This window comes from Schistocerca gregaria, chromosome 2 (genome assembly GCF_023897955.1).
Source record: "Schistocerca gregaria isolate iqSchGreg1 chromosome 2, iqSchGreg1.2, whole genome shotgun sequence".
In the NCBI taxonomy this organism is placed as follows: Eukaryota; Metazoa; Arthropoda; class Insecta; order Orthoptera; family Acrididae; genus Schistocerca; species Schistocerca gregaria.
This window is the reverse complement of record NC_064921.1, coordinates 353,803,126-353,819,691: the sequence shown is the minus strand read 5'-3', so window position 1 is coordinate 353,819,691 and position 16,566 is coordinate 353,803,126. Positions and strand designations below refer to the sequence as shown.

Here is a 16,566-nt window from a genome sequence, read left to right as displayed (position 1 = left end):
CGCGTCTCGCCCTCGCCTCCGCCCCCCTGGGTAAGATATGTGCTGAGTGGCGGAGATTAAATAAGGAAGCCAAGCAATTTAGTGGACTTGGAATAGGAAAGGGGCCGGAAGTTACCTACTATGTTGTCTTTATATTACCAGCTGAATTTGGGGGGAGGGGGGAGTGTTTACTTCAGTATACATCAGTTGAAGTCTTTAGCTTTACTTACTAGTTCTTTCTGAGCATGTCTTGTATTGTCAGAATTGATAAGAAAGAATTTGTTACAGATGGACAAAGTGCTGAAACAAAGTGCATCAGTAGAACGCCAGTTGGAGCAAGTGAAACAAGATGAACGGAAAGCAAGGCAACAGGTGAATCAATTGACTAATCGTGTGCAGGAGCTTGAGACAGCACTTGAAAGTGCTCATCGACAGGTTAAACGCCTTACAAGAGAAAATGATGATTTACTTCAGCAGCTGGACACTGTGGAATTAGAATTGCGGTCTCTGAGGGATCGGGGAATTGGTATGTATTCTTTATGTAACTTCAGATGGCCTTTGTGCCTTATTGGTGTTAGGTACGAATTCTGTCAGTAGTTGCTTTACTTTTCTGTGTTTTATTCCCTGGCAAAGCATACTGCTATGACTCCTTTAACAAAATTCCTGTGAAGGAGAGTGTAACTTACTTTCCTCCTTTCTGCTTGTTATTTTAATAGTTTGAAAAATTTTGCTGTCAACCAGTTCACAAATCGCTAATTACATTTTACCCACGTACAGTTATTATACATGACTTGACTCTTTTGTGTGTGTGTGTGTGTGTGTGTGTGTGTGTGTGTGTGTGTGTGTGTGTGTATTCTACTACTTGGAAAATTTATATTTTAAATTAACAGCAAATTTGCCTAATGTTAAATCAGTGCATTGCCACAGTTATCTTTCTTTATCTGGTGATACGTTATTCAACTAAGGGTCAATGTCGTAGATCACATTCACACATTCTTCAAAAATCAGACCTTCCCATTAGTGAAATAAAATGTGATTGCAGTTACCTTTTAAATTTGTTGTCACATAAGTTGTAAATGTTCATAATTTAACTCTATTGGTTAACACTCTAGGTTATTCACCAACTCAGGAATATAACCCTCTACAAAAAGCACGTAAGGTTCAAGTACTTTCTTTGCACTCATAATTGCGAAGACTTTGAAACAACTAACTAGTTGCAGAAATCAATGCTGTCACAGTGGTACTGGTTTTCATGCATGCATCAGTATGTTCAGACAAGAAGTTGCTGGGCACTTGATGATACAGCTGAACACTTGAATTCTACAGTTCTACATTGTACCCCTCTGTATCATTTTTGCCAATGATAGAGTCAACTTTCCCTCCCCCCTTCACACACACACACACACACACACACACACACACACACACACACACACACACACACAGCCTTTCAGTTGTAGAAACTACTCTTGGTATTCTCAACAAATGACAGTAATACTGCACACTACTGTTGGAAGTCCTAGAAAACAATAGGAGCCTCAAGGGTCTGATTTGACTTTAGTCCAGGAATGTATCTATCAGTGCCCTTACAAGAGTTTCTATATTTAACGCAGCTGCAGGGCAAAGGTTTGCCTCCTATTTTGCTGACTGTATTCTTCTTTTAAAATATATGATTTCAGTTGAGGGTTGCTACTTACTAAGTGCTCTTATTCTCAAATACTGGACGAATAAAATCTGGATATTAGCGCATCATGGGCTACACTATTTTTTATCCCCATCCCTTCGATAGATGGGTGGTTGTTACCCCTTAGTGATTCTTCCCCGACAGTAAATTATACATGTACCAAGTTTGGTTGAAATCAGTGCAATGTTTAGCAGAAAATGTGGACGTATATCTTTATACTTCAATTCTTATTTAAAAAGTGTGTAAGAAAGTATTTTTACTTTATTTTATGTCCTGAGTTCCTAATTATTTTAATTTAAAAATCTACCACTAAAAAAACTACACAGATGACTACTCATCCACTTTCAAAAGTTCCTAAATTTCATGAAAGGTCATAATATGAAGTGTTCCTAACATGCTTTCTGTCTGGGTTCAGGAGAACAGCGTGAACTTGTTCAAACTAGATATGGGATACATGTTTCTTGTCAACTATGAAAACCTTCACCAAGTCCCCTACAGATCTCGTAAATGTAATGTGTACTTCTCAGTTTTCTTCACCAAATCTCTGTTCAGTTGTGGCATACTTGTATTTGGCTGAATTCTTGCTTGCAATTTGAAACTCCAGCTGAATTAACATTCTTGGCATGATATTTTTTTACCCTGTGACTTCTTTAAAATTAAGATGATTGTTAATGACATCTCGGAATTTATATAGCTGAGAAAATGTATGTTGGGCTGTAAGTTGAAAAATGTTAATTCAATACCTGGATTTTCTTGCTTAAGAAAAAATTAAGAAACTTCCTTTGCTGTCTTATTCATATAGTGTTTCTCCATGTTGACTCTTTTTAACCAGTTGTTTATTATAAACTTACCATCAATTGCTTGCTGGTTTTATCACTTCGGAAAGTTTTTATTTTTTTATTTTGAGTTGGTAAGTTTACAAGATAAATATGAGCACATGTTGTCTTAGCCATACTAATTCCAACCGTTGATATGATATGTGGTAGAATAGTGACTAACTTTGCTCGTTTGGTTCCACTAAATGCTGGCATAATTAAGATTGAATGTGTGCCTGATTCTTCAGCTGTATGATATGCCACTCCACAGTTGTCCTGTTTTCATCTGTACTGGTTCTACTTGCCCTATTATGCTATTAAGTTCTTGAAAGGCCTCATTGTCTGCGGAACTTAATACTTAATACTGTCTTTAGTAGTTTTTGATCTGCATCCAGTCATCCTTGTTTCCTGTGTTTGTCCTACCTACCTACCTACCTACCTACCATGAGCATGCTCTACAACAAGACAGTCCTAATCTCAGTGGGTGTTTCATCACACTTACCATCTGGAATGTTAATTTTTTTGGTCTCCTCATTTCCTCTCTGTACCTATTCTTTCTCTTGAATCCCTTTTATTTTTATGCATTTTTATTTTCTGACCTGTCTGTTCTCCCCTGTCCCCATATTGCTTGCCTACCACATATAGTGCACTTAGCTTTCTGCTTTTATTAACTCTAGCATGATGTTTTGTTAGTAATCTCTGTCCTGCTTATTACCTTTAAGTTAGGTTTTCAAATCTTGTCTGTTGTAGTACCCAACAATCAGTCTTTCCTTCTCATATCATCCAGTAAGTCTCCCAGGGTTCTGGATGACTTTTCTGTTATTCTTTCCATTTCCTAAACCTCACCAGTCCTTCTCCTTCATCCTTATTCCTTCACTTTCAAACCCTCTGCTAGAAGAAACAACCACTGGCTCCTAATGCTTGCATATTTCCATAAAATAGTCTGTTTTCTCCTTCTCTGCTTGGTGAGTAGATTTTTTTTAACAGTCCAATTATACACTGAAGAGCCAAAGAAACTGTACGCGTGCCTAATATTGTGTAGGAACCTCTTGAGCATGCAGAAGGGCTGCAACACGACTTGGCATGGCCTTGACTAATGTCTGAAGTAATGCCAGAGGGAGTTGATACCATGAATCCTGCAGGGCGGTCCATAACAGTATGAGGGAGTTGAGATCTCTTGTGAACAGCATGTTGCAAGGCATCACAAATATGCTCAATAATGTTCATATCTGGGGAGTTTGGTGCCCAGTGGAAGTGTTAAAACTCCAGAGAATGTTTCTGGAGACACTCTGTGCAATTCTGAATGTGTGGAGTGTTGCATTGTCCTGCTGGAATTGTCCCCAATTCCCCCAGAATGCACAATGGACATGGTAGATGCAGGTGATCAGATGTGCGTGACACCTGTCAGAGTGACGAATCAGGGGTTGTCTCCATATCTGTACATATCCATCAGCTCAATACAGTTTGAAACAAGACTTGCCCAACTAGGCAACATGTTTTCAATCATCAAAAGTCTAATGTCGGTGTTGATGGGCCCACTTGAGATGTAACGCTTTGTGTCATGCAGTTATTAAGGGTTTGGCTTTGGCTCTGAAACCCCATATTGATGATGTTTTGGTGAGTGTTTCAGATGCTGACAGTTGTTGGTGGCCCAGCATTCAAATCTGTAGCAATTTATAGAAGTCTTGCACTTCTGTCACACTGAACGATTCTCTTCAGTTGTTGTTGGTCCGGTTCTTGCAGAATCTTTTCTGGTCACAGCGGTGTCATTGAGATTTTATTTTTTTTACCAGATTCCTGATATTTATGGTACACTCGTGAAATTTTTGTATGGGAAAATACCCACTTAAACACTATCCAGAGATGCAGTGTCCCATCACTTGTGTGCAGACTATAACGCCATGTTCAAACTTGCTTAAATCTTGGTAACGTGCCATTGTAGCAGCAGTAACCAATCTAACAACTGTGCCAGACACATTATGTCTTATATAGGCATTGCTGACCGCAGTGCCATATTCTGCATGCTCACCTATATCTGTATCTGAACATGCATGTCTGTACCAGTTTCTTTGGTGCTTCAGTGTAAATTGAAAATTTTCATTGATCTGTGTATTATTTTAGGTATTCTTGTAATGGATATACTCAGTGCCTGTCTCCACCATTCCTTCCTGCAACATACAATCTTTTCTTCCAAGCTCCAAATGTATGACAACTTTTCTCATTCTCTGTTTTCTGGTTATTTGTAGGTCTTATCTCAGAAATGTCATTTCTACAGTCTGGATTCCTCTTTTGCCCTCTACTTTTAGCACTTATTGCTCTCAGTCATTCAAACATGTTGTTAAGTACTCAAATTTGTGATGTTTGTCTCATTAATCCCTGGCAGGATACAAGAACACATCTGTAGCATTACTCACCCAGGACAGTGAGTTGATTGAGTTTGATGAAACTTACGGCAGCCTATGGACACTGTTACATGCTACAGTTCTGTAGCATTTTGAGCGGTCCATTTGTTTTGTGTTATACACTCCTGGAAATTGAAATAAGAACACCGTGAATTCATTGTCCCAGGAAGGGGAAACTTTATTGACACATTCCTGGGGTCAGATACATCACATGATCACACTGACAGAACCACAGGCACATAGACACAGGCAACAGAGCATGCACAATGTCGGCACTAGTACAGTGTATATCCACCTTTCGCAGCAATGCAGGCTGCTATTCTCCCATGGAGACGATCGTAGAGATCCTGGATGTAGTCCTGTGGAACGGCTTGCCATGCCATTTCCACCTGGCGCCTCAGTTGGACCAGCGTTCGTGCTGGACATGCAGACTGCGTGAGACGACGCTTCATCCAGTCCCAAACATGCTCAATGGGGGACAGATCCGGAGATCTTGCTGGCCAGGGTAGTTGACTTACACCTTCTAGAGCATGTTGGGTGGCACGGGATACATGCGGACGTGCATTGTCCTGTTGGAACAGCAAGTTCCCTTGCCGGTCTAGGAATGGTAGAACGATGGGTTCGATGACGGTTTGGATGTACCGTGCACTATTCAGTGTCCCCTCGACGATCACCAGAGGTGTACGGCCAGTGTAGGAGATCGCTCCCCACACCATGATGCCGGGTGTTGGCCCTGTGTGCCTCGGTCGTATGCAGTCCTGATTGTGGCGCTCACCTGCACGGCGCCAAACACGCATACGACCATCATTGGCACCAAGGCAGAAGCGACTCTCATCGCTGAAGACGACACGTCTCCATTCGTCCCTCCATTCACACCTGTCACGACACCACTGGAGGCGGGCTGCACGATGTTGGGGTGTGAGCGGAAGACGGCCTAACGGTGTGCGGGACCGTAGCCCAGCTTCATGGAGACGGTTGCAAATGGTCCTCGCCGATACCCCAGGAGCAACAGTGTCCCTAATTTGCTGGGAAGTGGCGGTGCGGTCCCCTACGGCACTGCGTAGGATCCTACGGTCTTGGCGTGCATCTGTGCGTCGCTGCGGTCCGGTCTCAGGTCGACGGGCACGGGCACCTTCCGCCGACCACTGGCAACAACATCGATGTACTGTGGAGACCTCACGCCCCACGTGTTGAGCAATTCGGCGGTACGTCCACCCGGCCTCCCGCATGCCCACTATACGCCCTCGCTCAAAGTCCGTCAATTGCACATACGGTTCACGTCCACGCTGTCGCGGCATGCTACCAGTGTTAAAGACTGCGATGGAGCTCCGTATACCACGGCAAACTGGCTGACACTGACGGCGGCGGTGCACAAATGCTGCGCACCTAGCGCCATTCGACGGCCAACACCGCGGTTCCTGGTGTGTCCACTGTGCCGTGCGTGTGATCATTGCTTGTACAGCCCTCTCGCAGTGTCCGGAGCAAGTATGGTGGGTCTGACACACCGGTGTCAATGTGTTCTTTTTTCCATTTCCAAGAGTGTAGTATGAGAGGACTCCTCCATTGAGAATAGTATGGAAAGTGGATCAATTGATTTTCATCTTGTTTCTAGTTCTTGGATATGTGTCAGTTCAGTAAATAACATCATTGTATGGTTTGTTTAAGGTATATATATATATTTTTTCAAACCATGGAAAATCCAGGATGAAATGTAACAATATTCTTTACTGTAATTGAATCAGTGAGATTAATAAGTGAGAAATTCCACATTTTGGTTAAAATAAACTGAGATACTTAGTTTTCCAATGTGTTTTGTTGGCTCGTAAGAGTGAAGGGGGGGGGGGGGGGATGTGTTCTTCGAATATCTTCCTTTTTTTGTCTCAGTAGCCACAAAATGATCCAATATCCCAACAGTGTTCTGTACTTTGTATTATTGTTTCCACTGTAGTGCCCATATTTATCTATGTTTTTAGAGTAGGGGTTTTTGTTTTGAAATGTAGTGTCTTGAGGTAGTGTTCTCACTTACCGCGCACAGAGTCCCGGGTTCGATTCCTGGCGGGGTCACGGATGTTTCCTGCCTCGAGATGACTGGGTGTTGTGTAGTCTTCATAATCATTTATCCCCAGTACGGTCGGAGGAAGGCAATGGCAAACCACCTCCACTAGGACCTTGCCTAGTACAGCAGTGCGGGTCTCCCGCATCGTCCCATACGCTCCTCGGAGTATGGGACATAATCATATTGTGCAGAATCAGTTAAGGCTCTTACCAGGTATAATGTCAGAATCAGAATGTGAAAGCATTGTTAAGGAAATAAAGGAAATGGAAATATGACAAAATGAAATAAGCAGTGCAAAAAGGAGAAAAGTTCGTCATAATAACTGGCAGCTTAATGGAACGAAAGTGGTCGGAGCCTGATTGTGGCTGTATGAACATGTATACTGTGAAGTTTACAGATGATCAAAATGATCGGACATATACACACTTTATAGTGGAAGGTCAAAGAGTAAACAAGATACATGTGTAACTATTTTAATAATAATCAGTCTTCAAGCCCCGAACCCATACAGTTCATTAGTAGCTGGACGCAGTTTGCCACTAAGGGATCAGATCACGCATCACAAGCCACTTTTAGGCCTATGTACCATTTGAAGTAAAAAAGTTTTATGTCTTAAAAACCTGTTAAACCTGTAAGCTGAAGGAATCCAGTCAGTCAATACGCATAGTAAACACAATAAACACAAGTGAATTTTGAAAGAGAGAATAATAACTTGATGCTCACATTGAATCTTATTCAGAGAAAACTGCTCAGTATATTTCCATCCCCATTCTGTATTTGGAAGCTGATTGGCCCTCTTACAGATGAATAATATGCCTCTTGGAAGAATGTTTGAAACTGGAAAGTGAAATTAAATATGAATACTTTTCAAACTATCTCAAGACAAGTAAAAATCTAGACCTGGAAGACAACATGTAGGTATGTACTCTATCTAAGATATTTAAAAACAAAAATTAATCTTTTGCACTAAATGACAATGCAAAAAGTGGTGCAGTAACAGATTTAATGTTACAAAAAAAAAGGGCTTGTAAATTATACAAGAAAATCCAACTAATATCAGAAATTAGCAGAATTAAAACAGATGTAGCAGGACTTGCATCCATTTTTATGCAGCTTACAAATTTCTTGCGTACCTATGCAGAAAATGTTCATCTATGAAAGTTTTAGTACTTTCCATTTAGTGTGTGTAGTCTAGTACACCAGAAAGCATCATTTTATACATACTGTGAAGAAATAGTAAAAAGAAGAAGAAGCCAGATGAGATGTGCATCTTTCTACATAACTAAAAACAAAGATTCCAAGACTTACCAAGCAGGAAAGCACCGGCAGACAGGCACAACGAACAAAACACACACACAGAATTTGAGCTTTCGCAACCGGTGGCTGCTTCGTCAGGAAAGAGGGAAGGAAAAGGAAAGATGAAACGATGTGGGTTTTAAGGGAGAAGGTAAGGAGTCATTCCAATCCCGGGAGCGGAAAGACTTACCTTAGGGGGAAAAAAGGATAGGTATATACTCGCGCGCGCGGGCGCGCGCGCGCGCGCGCGCACGCGCGCACGCACACACACACACACACACACACACACACACACACATATCCATCCATACATACACAGACACAAGCAGACATATTTGTCTACTTGTGGCATATGTCTGCTTGTGTCTGTGTATGTTTGGATGTGTGTGTGTGTGTGTGTGTGTGTGTGTGTGTGTGTGTGTGCGCGCGCGCGCGCGTGCATATATACCTATCCTTTTTTCCCCCTAAGGTAAGTCTTACCGCTCCCGGGATTGGAATGACTCCTTACCCTCTCCCTTAAAACCCACATCCTTTCATCTTTCCTTTTCCTTCCCTCTTTCCTGATGAAGCAGCCACCGGTTGCGAAAGCTCAAATTCTGTGTGTGTGTTTTGTTCATTGTGCCTGTCTGCCGGCGCTTTCCCGCTTGGTAAGTCTTGGAATCTTCGTTTTTAGTATATTTTTCCCATGTGGAAGTTTCTTTCTATTTTTTTTCTACATAACTATTTTGTCAACAGTCTCCTGAAATCAAAGAGCTACATTTACTTAGTGATAGCTACCCAGACAAAACCAGAATCACATGCTAATTAGGATTTTAACACACACACACACACACACACACACACACACACACACACGGGGACCTAAGGACATAAAAAATAAAACTTATTTTCCTTGTAAACTTCGTGCTAATTAATTTGAACACACACTATTGCGATTCTGTATTCATTTTTTTTTTTTTTTTTTTTTTTTTTTTTTTTTTTTTTTTTTTTATTACAGGTTCATTCAGTTGTGTTCAACAAGGAAAATGTTCCAACATCTTTCCTACTGTTACCTGTATAGAATTAGTACAGTGTTACAATAAAATCATGTCATCAGTGTTTTTTTCTAAAGTTAGTAATTTTATATTTCGGCTTTTGACTGTTCACTTAAAAAATAAACAGCTTTCTTTCATATTTGCCAAAAATTACACTGTTTACCCCCCAAAATCTCACTGAATCTATTGTGATTTTGTAAGTGTGGTCTTTTCTTGCTAGAACGTGAAAGGGAATAATTAATCCATACTTTGACACTACTATTATGACATATATTCACGTGTTTCTGCTTTAATGAGCAAGTGTACTGTGATGTCAACCTTTACCCTCATCTCCGTGTACAGCATATACCATCCACACGAGGTCTGTTCAAAATATGCTGGAACTTTGCCCACTGAATTTTTATGCACTTACCTTTTACTTATTGTGCACAGTGTCCTTCGAAATACTCTCCTCTGCAATTGATAGATTGCCCCCCAACACCATTTCCACTTCTGGAAGCATAAAGCGCCATCTGCAAGAGGATGAGGGAGCACTGTGATTTCGGTTTTTCTATTTATTTGTTTTATTTTATTTATTATTATTATTATTATTATATTTTTTTATTTTTTTTTTTAATTGTGGTAGACACGCACCTAAAGGGATGAATGTGCAGATGCATTATCGTGATGCAAGCACCATGAATTGTCTCACCACATCTCAGGCCGCTTCCTTCTCACATTTTCTTACAGGCACCACAACATGTTCCGGTAGTGTCATTGATTAACGGTTTGTCCCTGTAGCACGAATTCATGATGAGCTAATCCTTCAAAATTAAAGACTGGCTTTGACATTTGACCTGACGTAATGTGCTCTTTTAGGTTTTGAGATAAGCTCTTTATGGTTTTGAAGAATTTTTGCCGGCTCGTGATGATCGAACCTTGATCTCAACATCATAATTGTAGTTCCATACCAGTTATGATTCTCTTAAGTGAGATCTAGTTTTCATTTGTGTGATCCATAAGCTCTTCAAAGAAGTCTTTCTGGTCTTGACTTGTGAGCCATGGGATGAATTTGTCAGAACACAATGCATTCCAAAATACTGTGTCAGGATTGCATGGCATGATCCAACTGAAATGTTGCAATCTCTCAGTCAGTCAGTCTTTGATTGGCATGCACAGTTTTGTTTATGTTCCTGACATGAGTGTTCTCGGTAGATAGCAAAGGACGTCCTTCCTCGGTAGACATCAAAGGGCGTCCTGAACGAGTGTCATCTTTAACTTCATCCGGCCATTTTTAAACCATGTGAACCATTTGTGCCACCAAGTATGGCTTAAGCACTCATCACTGTAGGCTTCCTGCATCATTTGGTGTATCTGTAAAGGCTTTCTTGAGTTTTACACAAAATTTAATGCAGGTGCATTGCTCTTCTAACTCTGCCATCTTGAAATTCGCAAACTGTGTGACACAACATTCTACTCAATGCAGCAGTGAACAATAATGAAGTCATTTAAAAATGAAACTCCGGCAGTTATACATTAAACAGAGGTGTGTGCAGGAATGCCAACAGCATTTCACTCAACACGCCATTGGTGTGAAATTATGAATTTTCTGTTATTTTTTGAACAGCTCTCTTACATCCAGATTTCTTTTGCTAACATGCTTGTAGACTCTCACTAGCTAGTTTGTGACTTGTGTTGGCATCAACAGCACAGATGAGCTGTATAGAAACTGCTTTTGACTTTAGTTTTATTTTACGGTACATTTTCTTTAAATTTTTTTTATGAAGCATAATATATAAAAGAAGTACCAGACGCAAATCAAATTTTTGTTGATCCTTAAGAAGATCCACATGATATCATCTTTAACATTCTTTATACTGCCATTTGTGTAGGTGACTGTGATTGCTATTGTTTGTTAAGGTTTAGATTGAAGAGAAAAATGAGTTTCAGGATTTGTGCTGTAATCTGTTATTTTTCTACTTTTTTATGTAAGAAGTACATAATTCGTTGAATTTTGTATGAGGAGGAAATATTGTTTGCTGAAAGTACTGATCAAAATATGTGTATAGCAGTTCTATGTTTTTTGTTAATATCTTTGCATGTAGAATCAGAAACTTTTTCACAGTCGCATGACTTTTTCAGTATTCTACTTACCATTGTACAATGAGTGCTCTCTGCCCTACAGTGGCTATTTCTAAAAGTGTTCCTCATGACTGAACATAAGACAGACTCAATAGCAAGTTATGTGAATAAACAATTATTACTATTTTTGTCAGCTGTACATACATTTTTTTGTAAACAACGGAGAATTATATTTTCCTTAGACGAAGTGAATTATTTGTGTGCATCAGTGAAAATTCTGAAGCTTATACTTATTATTCTTGTTTTCCTTTATTTTTACAGAGAGGACTGAAAGCATCAAGGCTAAACAGAGAATAGTGGCTGTAGAAAATGAAATGGCAATATTACAGGAGGAGCTGGATAGGGTAAATGAAGAGAATAAAAAGAAAAATGATCAAATGAAACAGTTACATGATCAATTCAGTCAGGAAAAATTGGCATATGAAGAGCAGTTCAAACGAAGACAAATTTCTTGGGAAGAGAGAATATGTGAACTTCAGGATCAGTTTAAAAAAGAGAAGTCAGTGTTTGAACAAACACTTGAACAAGAAAAGAAAACTATGGAAGATACTTTGAAACATGAAATTATTTCTTGGAAAAATAAGTTAAATGAATTGAAAGAACAGTTCCTAACTGAAAAGCAGGAGATGGAACTTAATGCAAAGCAACAGGTCTTAACATTATCTGAACAGTTTGAAAACGAAAAATTGTCTTTGGAAGAGAAACATAAGCAACTTATAAGGGAAATGGAGGAACAGAAAATTAAGGAAATGAAGACAGTTGAGGAAGGGTACATCCAAAAATTGCAGAATCAGGAAGAAACCTTTGCTGAAGAGAAACAGGCATATACAGAAAATTTAAAACAGCAGTTACTAACTTGTGAGAAACATTACAAGCAAGAATTAAAACTTCGCGAAGAAAAATTTGCGCAGAAACTTAAAAAGTGTGAAGAGAAATTTTGTGAAGAATTTCACATTGTTGAAGATAAATTTCTGAGAGAGAGACATGCTCTTGAGGAGCAACTAAAACGACTACAAGAAAAGGCCGCAGAGGAGAAACAGTGCCTAGAGCAGAAATATAATGCTGAGATTGCAGAGTTGGAAAAAAAATTTGAACAAGAGAAAACTACCTTGATGGATAAGTTGAGAAAGGAAAAACATATATTTGAGGAAAAGTTACAGAGAGAGAAAAGTATTTTGGAAGAGAAGTATCGGAAGGAAATTGAGAGTATTAGTGAAGCTAGGAATAATGTAAAAGATGCCAATCTTGAAATAGAAAAGTTGACTCGAGAGATACAGAACTTATTTGAAGAAAAGGAACAGTTTGCAACCCATGTACATAATCTTAAAGAAACATTAAAATATACAAATGCTGAGAAGGATGCATATTTTCAAGTGAAGGAAAGGCTGAAACATGATAATGAAAGCTTATTAGATCAACTCAAAGCAATAATGAGCGAAAAGGACAGAGTTGTTAGTGGAATAGAAAATGTGAAACAGAACAATGCTGAACTCAACCAGCTAATCCAGAGTCTGGGAGCTGAACGGGAATCATTTGTTAAAGACATTGCAAAGCTGAATATGGAAAAGAAAAAGCTACTTGAACGTTTGGATGTTTTGGAAGCAGATAATTCTGCAATCATTGAAGAAAACTGCTATTTAAAATCTGAACTGCAAAAATTAAAAGAACTGCTGGAGAAGATAACAGCTGAAAAAATTTTAATATCTGAGGACAATGTGTGCTTAAAATCTGAAAAGCAAAAACTGAATGACTTGTTGGAAAAGGTAAGTGTTGAAAAGATAGTTATTTCAGAAGAGAATTCTTGCTTGAAAGCAGAAAAGGAGAAGTTGGAAACGACACTAGAGTCAGTAAATGCAGACAGAACAGCTGTTCTTGAAGCTAATACAGGTTTAAAAGCAGAAAAGGAAAAAGTAAATCATGAGTTGCTTCAAGTAAGAGCAGAATGTGAGTCTCTACATTCAGAAATGGCTAATGCAATGGATATGCTTAATAATGCTGTGCATAATCATTTATTAGATAAGTTAAAAGTGGAAAGATCGATACCAGATAGCAAAGAAAATGAACAAGGGAGTGCTGATACATTAGTGCAAGTAAATGAACCCAAAACATGTGCAACACTTTCAGATATAATAACAAGTCTCTGTGAGAGCCTCGAAAGAATTTCAGTTACAAGAAACAGCGCCTCTTCAGCAAACATTAGTGATTACAGTGGCAGCAAAGAAGCGACTGAGTCAGATTCCCAAGAAAATAAGAGCAGTATCTCAGGCCACATTCAGAATTCTGATGCTTCTTCAAGTGAAAATGGAACATCAGTTGAAGGTGACAGGTACAGAGAAGAGATACGGAAGCTACACTCAGAGTTAGAACATTTAAATTCAGTTATTTCTAATATGGAAGCACATGGTGAGGAACTGCAAACTGAAAATGATAGTCTGAAGGAGGGAATTAGACTACTAATTTCAAATGTTCATTCTGATTTTCCACCGCAATATAATTTATCCGAAACTGTTTCAGAAGTCAAGCTAGGAGATATTTTAGGAAAGGAACAAGCAGAGAAATTTATAGAAATATTTTGTACAGTGAAACAACAAGCTCAAGAAATCAATAATCTCAAATATGAAATTGCTTCTATTACTGCAATGAGTCAGCAGGAAAAAACAGATTCAGGAGAAAAGTTATTAACAGACTTAAAAAGTTGCCAAGATGATATCAGAAATAAGGTTGAATTGATTAGCCATATAGAGGAAGAGCTGAGCCGGTTTCTGGGCACACAGATTTCTTTTCAGTATAACAGTGAAAGTTTAGCCAATTTACGGAAGGAACTTTCAGAAAAGAAAAATGTTTTGGAACAAAATTCTGAAGAGGTACTGGAGCTGCAAAATTTGAAAGCAACTTTGGATTCTAAGTCAAAGGAATATGAAAAGCTGCGTAGTGAACTATTATTTATTCAGGATGTCTCTAAAGACAAAGAAAGAGAGCTGAATCTTCTGAAGGAACGACTGGAAAACATTGAAGAAAAACACAAATCTGAAATCTGTGCTTTGCAAGAAAGACATTTTGAATGTGAGGATGTTCTGAGTGCAATGAAAGAAGAAGGATTTTTGTCAGATGGCATGGAAGAAAACTCATTGCATAGTAAAGAGGCAGTAATAGCCATTATAAGGAAGCTACATAACCAGCTTGGTGAGAGAACTTCAGTTATTGAGAAGTTGGTGCAGCAGTGTGAAACATCAAAGAATGAAGTATGTAAACTGTGTGATGATTTGAAATTAATAAGACAGGAGCGTGATCAGTTTGAATCAAATGCGTCTCATTTTAAAAACTTAGTAGAAACAAACAATGAGGAACTGATCTCTTTAAAACAGTCATTTGTCGATCTAAAATCCCAGTCTGAAAGCTGCATATCTGGTTTACAGAATAACTTGAGGGATGTGCAGACTGAGTGTTCCATGTACAAGAAATTAATAGAGGAGCAGTCTAATGATACTGATAGCACCAAAGCTCAACTCATGCAAGTAATAAGTCAAAGTGATGAAGTAATGGTAGAATTAAAGAAAGTGCAAGATGAATTAAGAAATACTACTGAAAGGCTGATGGCAAAAACCAAGGAGGCTGAAGAAGTTAAGGAAATAACAAATGCCTTAGAAAAGAAAAATTCAGCATTGTTGGATGAAATGAATAAAATTCAAGATGAGTACAACAGCCTAAAAATGCAATTTGTCGCGAAACAGGAAGAAGTTCTAACATTGGAAAACCAGTTAAATACATGCCATAAAACAATTGAAGATCTTCAGAAAGATCTAAATTTGTCTACAGAAAAGTGTGACAATAAGTCCAAAGAGTGTGTTGCACTTTCTGCTGAAATTAGTGCCCTTAAAAATTCTGCAGCTTCAGAACTGAATTCAGTAAGAGAGATGCATGACATTGCCATACAGAAAATGCAGCATATGGAGAGAGAGCTAAATGAAGCAGACAATAGATTTAAATGCCAGACTGAAGAATTAAAACAAAAAACAAAATTACTGGAGGTAAGAAAAGTGTTTTATTTTTACTAATTTGTTGTTTCTGTATGTCATGATGTACCAATGTTGAGTAAATAACTGGAACTCTGGTACAAAGAGGTGGAGAGATAATTAATGCCAGAGCTTCATTTAAATTTAAAAATACATTTGCACATCTACAGGTGTAAAGCTATTTACATATAGTATTTTTTGATTTGGCCAGGCAATACCAGTAATTGTTGTAATTTGCCATTTACATATAGGCTACATTCTCCCGTACGTTCAGGTAATAGTAACGTACAGGCAGCTAGATTTTTTGACATACTTAGTATTGCCAGGAAAAATAATTTAAAAATAAAATCTACAATCAGAAATGTAAGTTAAATTTCTACTTATTAAGTGACTCTGATGCAGGCACACAGGGAAAATGAGAGACAGATTAAAGCTTCTAAAGCCAAGAGATGCTACCTGCTGATGAGAAAGAAAAGTGTTGGAGAAAATAAGACTATGCAGGAATTTTGTCAGCGAGTCACTAAGACATTGGATCAGGAATGTCAAGATCAGGAAACCATCAGATTTTATTGTTAATTAACACCCTACTCTTGTATTCTTGAACCTGGCATGCTGGATGACTTCTTCAAATTCTTGAAAGTCCCATTTTGCCAATCATTCAACTTCTTCTGTCATGTAAGAGATTCTGTGATTCTTAGAATAAACATTTTCCGCACAAGGGGAGGCCACGTTGCTTGGATCATTGGTTTACCTTAAACTTTGTACACTTTTATTAGTGTTGAAAAAAATATAAATTAAAGAAAGAAATGGGAATTGATCCAGTGATCCACTGATTGTGGAGCCTTGACACTAACCACCCAACCACCACCAGTTCATGCTCAGAGTGACAATGCACTAGTACATCATTGATGCGGAAAACTTCTCTTGCAATTTTCTCGAAATTACCTAAGTAGTACACCTTACTATTTGCGCATTATGTTGTCCTAATAGACTCTTAAAAATGTACAAAGCTCGACATAAATCCGTGGTCCGAACATTGTGGCCTCCACTTGTCAGTTTTTGTCTGTGATTGTGTCTGCTGATGCTTGGAAAATAGAAATGGGTTGTGCCTTCATTAAAATATTATGAGTGATGTTCGCTGCAGTGTGTGTAAAATTTCAGGCATT

General features: G+C 38.7%; 1 protein-coding gene across 1 annotated transcript in view; it reads left to right on the top strand.

Annotated features, from left to right (window-relative positions):
- LOC126337044 (GRIP and coiled-coil domain-containing protein 2-like) overlaps positions 1-16,566 on the top strand; it is a 252,037-nt gene that overhangs the window by 65,900 nt on the left and 169,571 nt on the right. The window contains exons 5-6 of the mRNA XM_050001367.1: positions 268-505; positions 11,649-15,415. Of these exons, the coding sequence (XP_049857324.1) occupies positions 268-505; positions 11,649-15,415 (4,005 nt within the window). The remainder of the gene's footprint in view (positions 1-267; positions 506-11,648; positions 15,416-16,566) is intronic.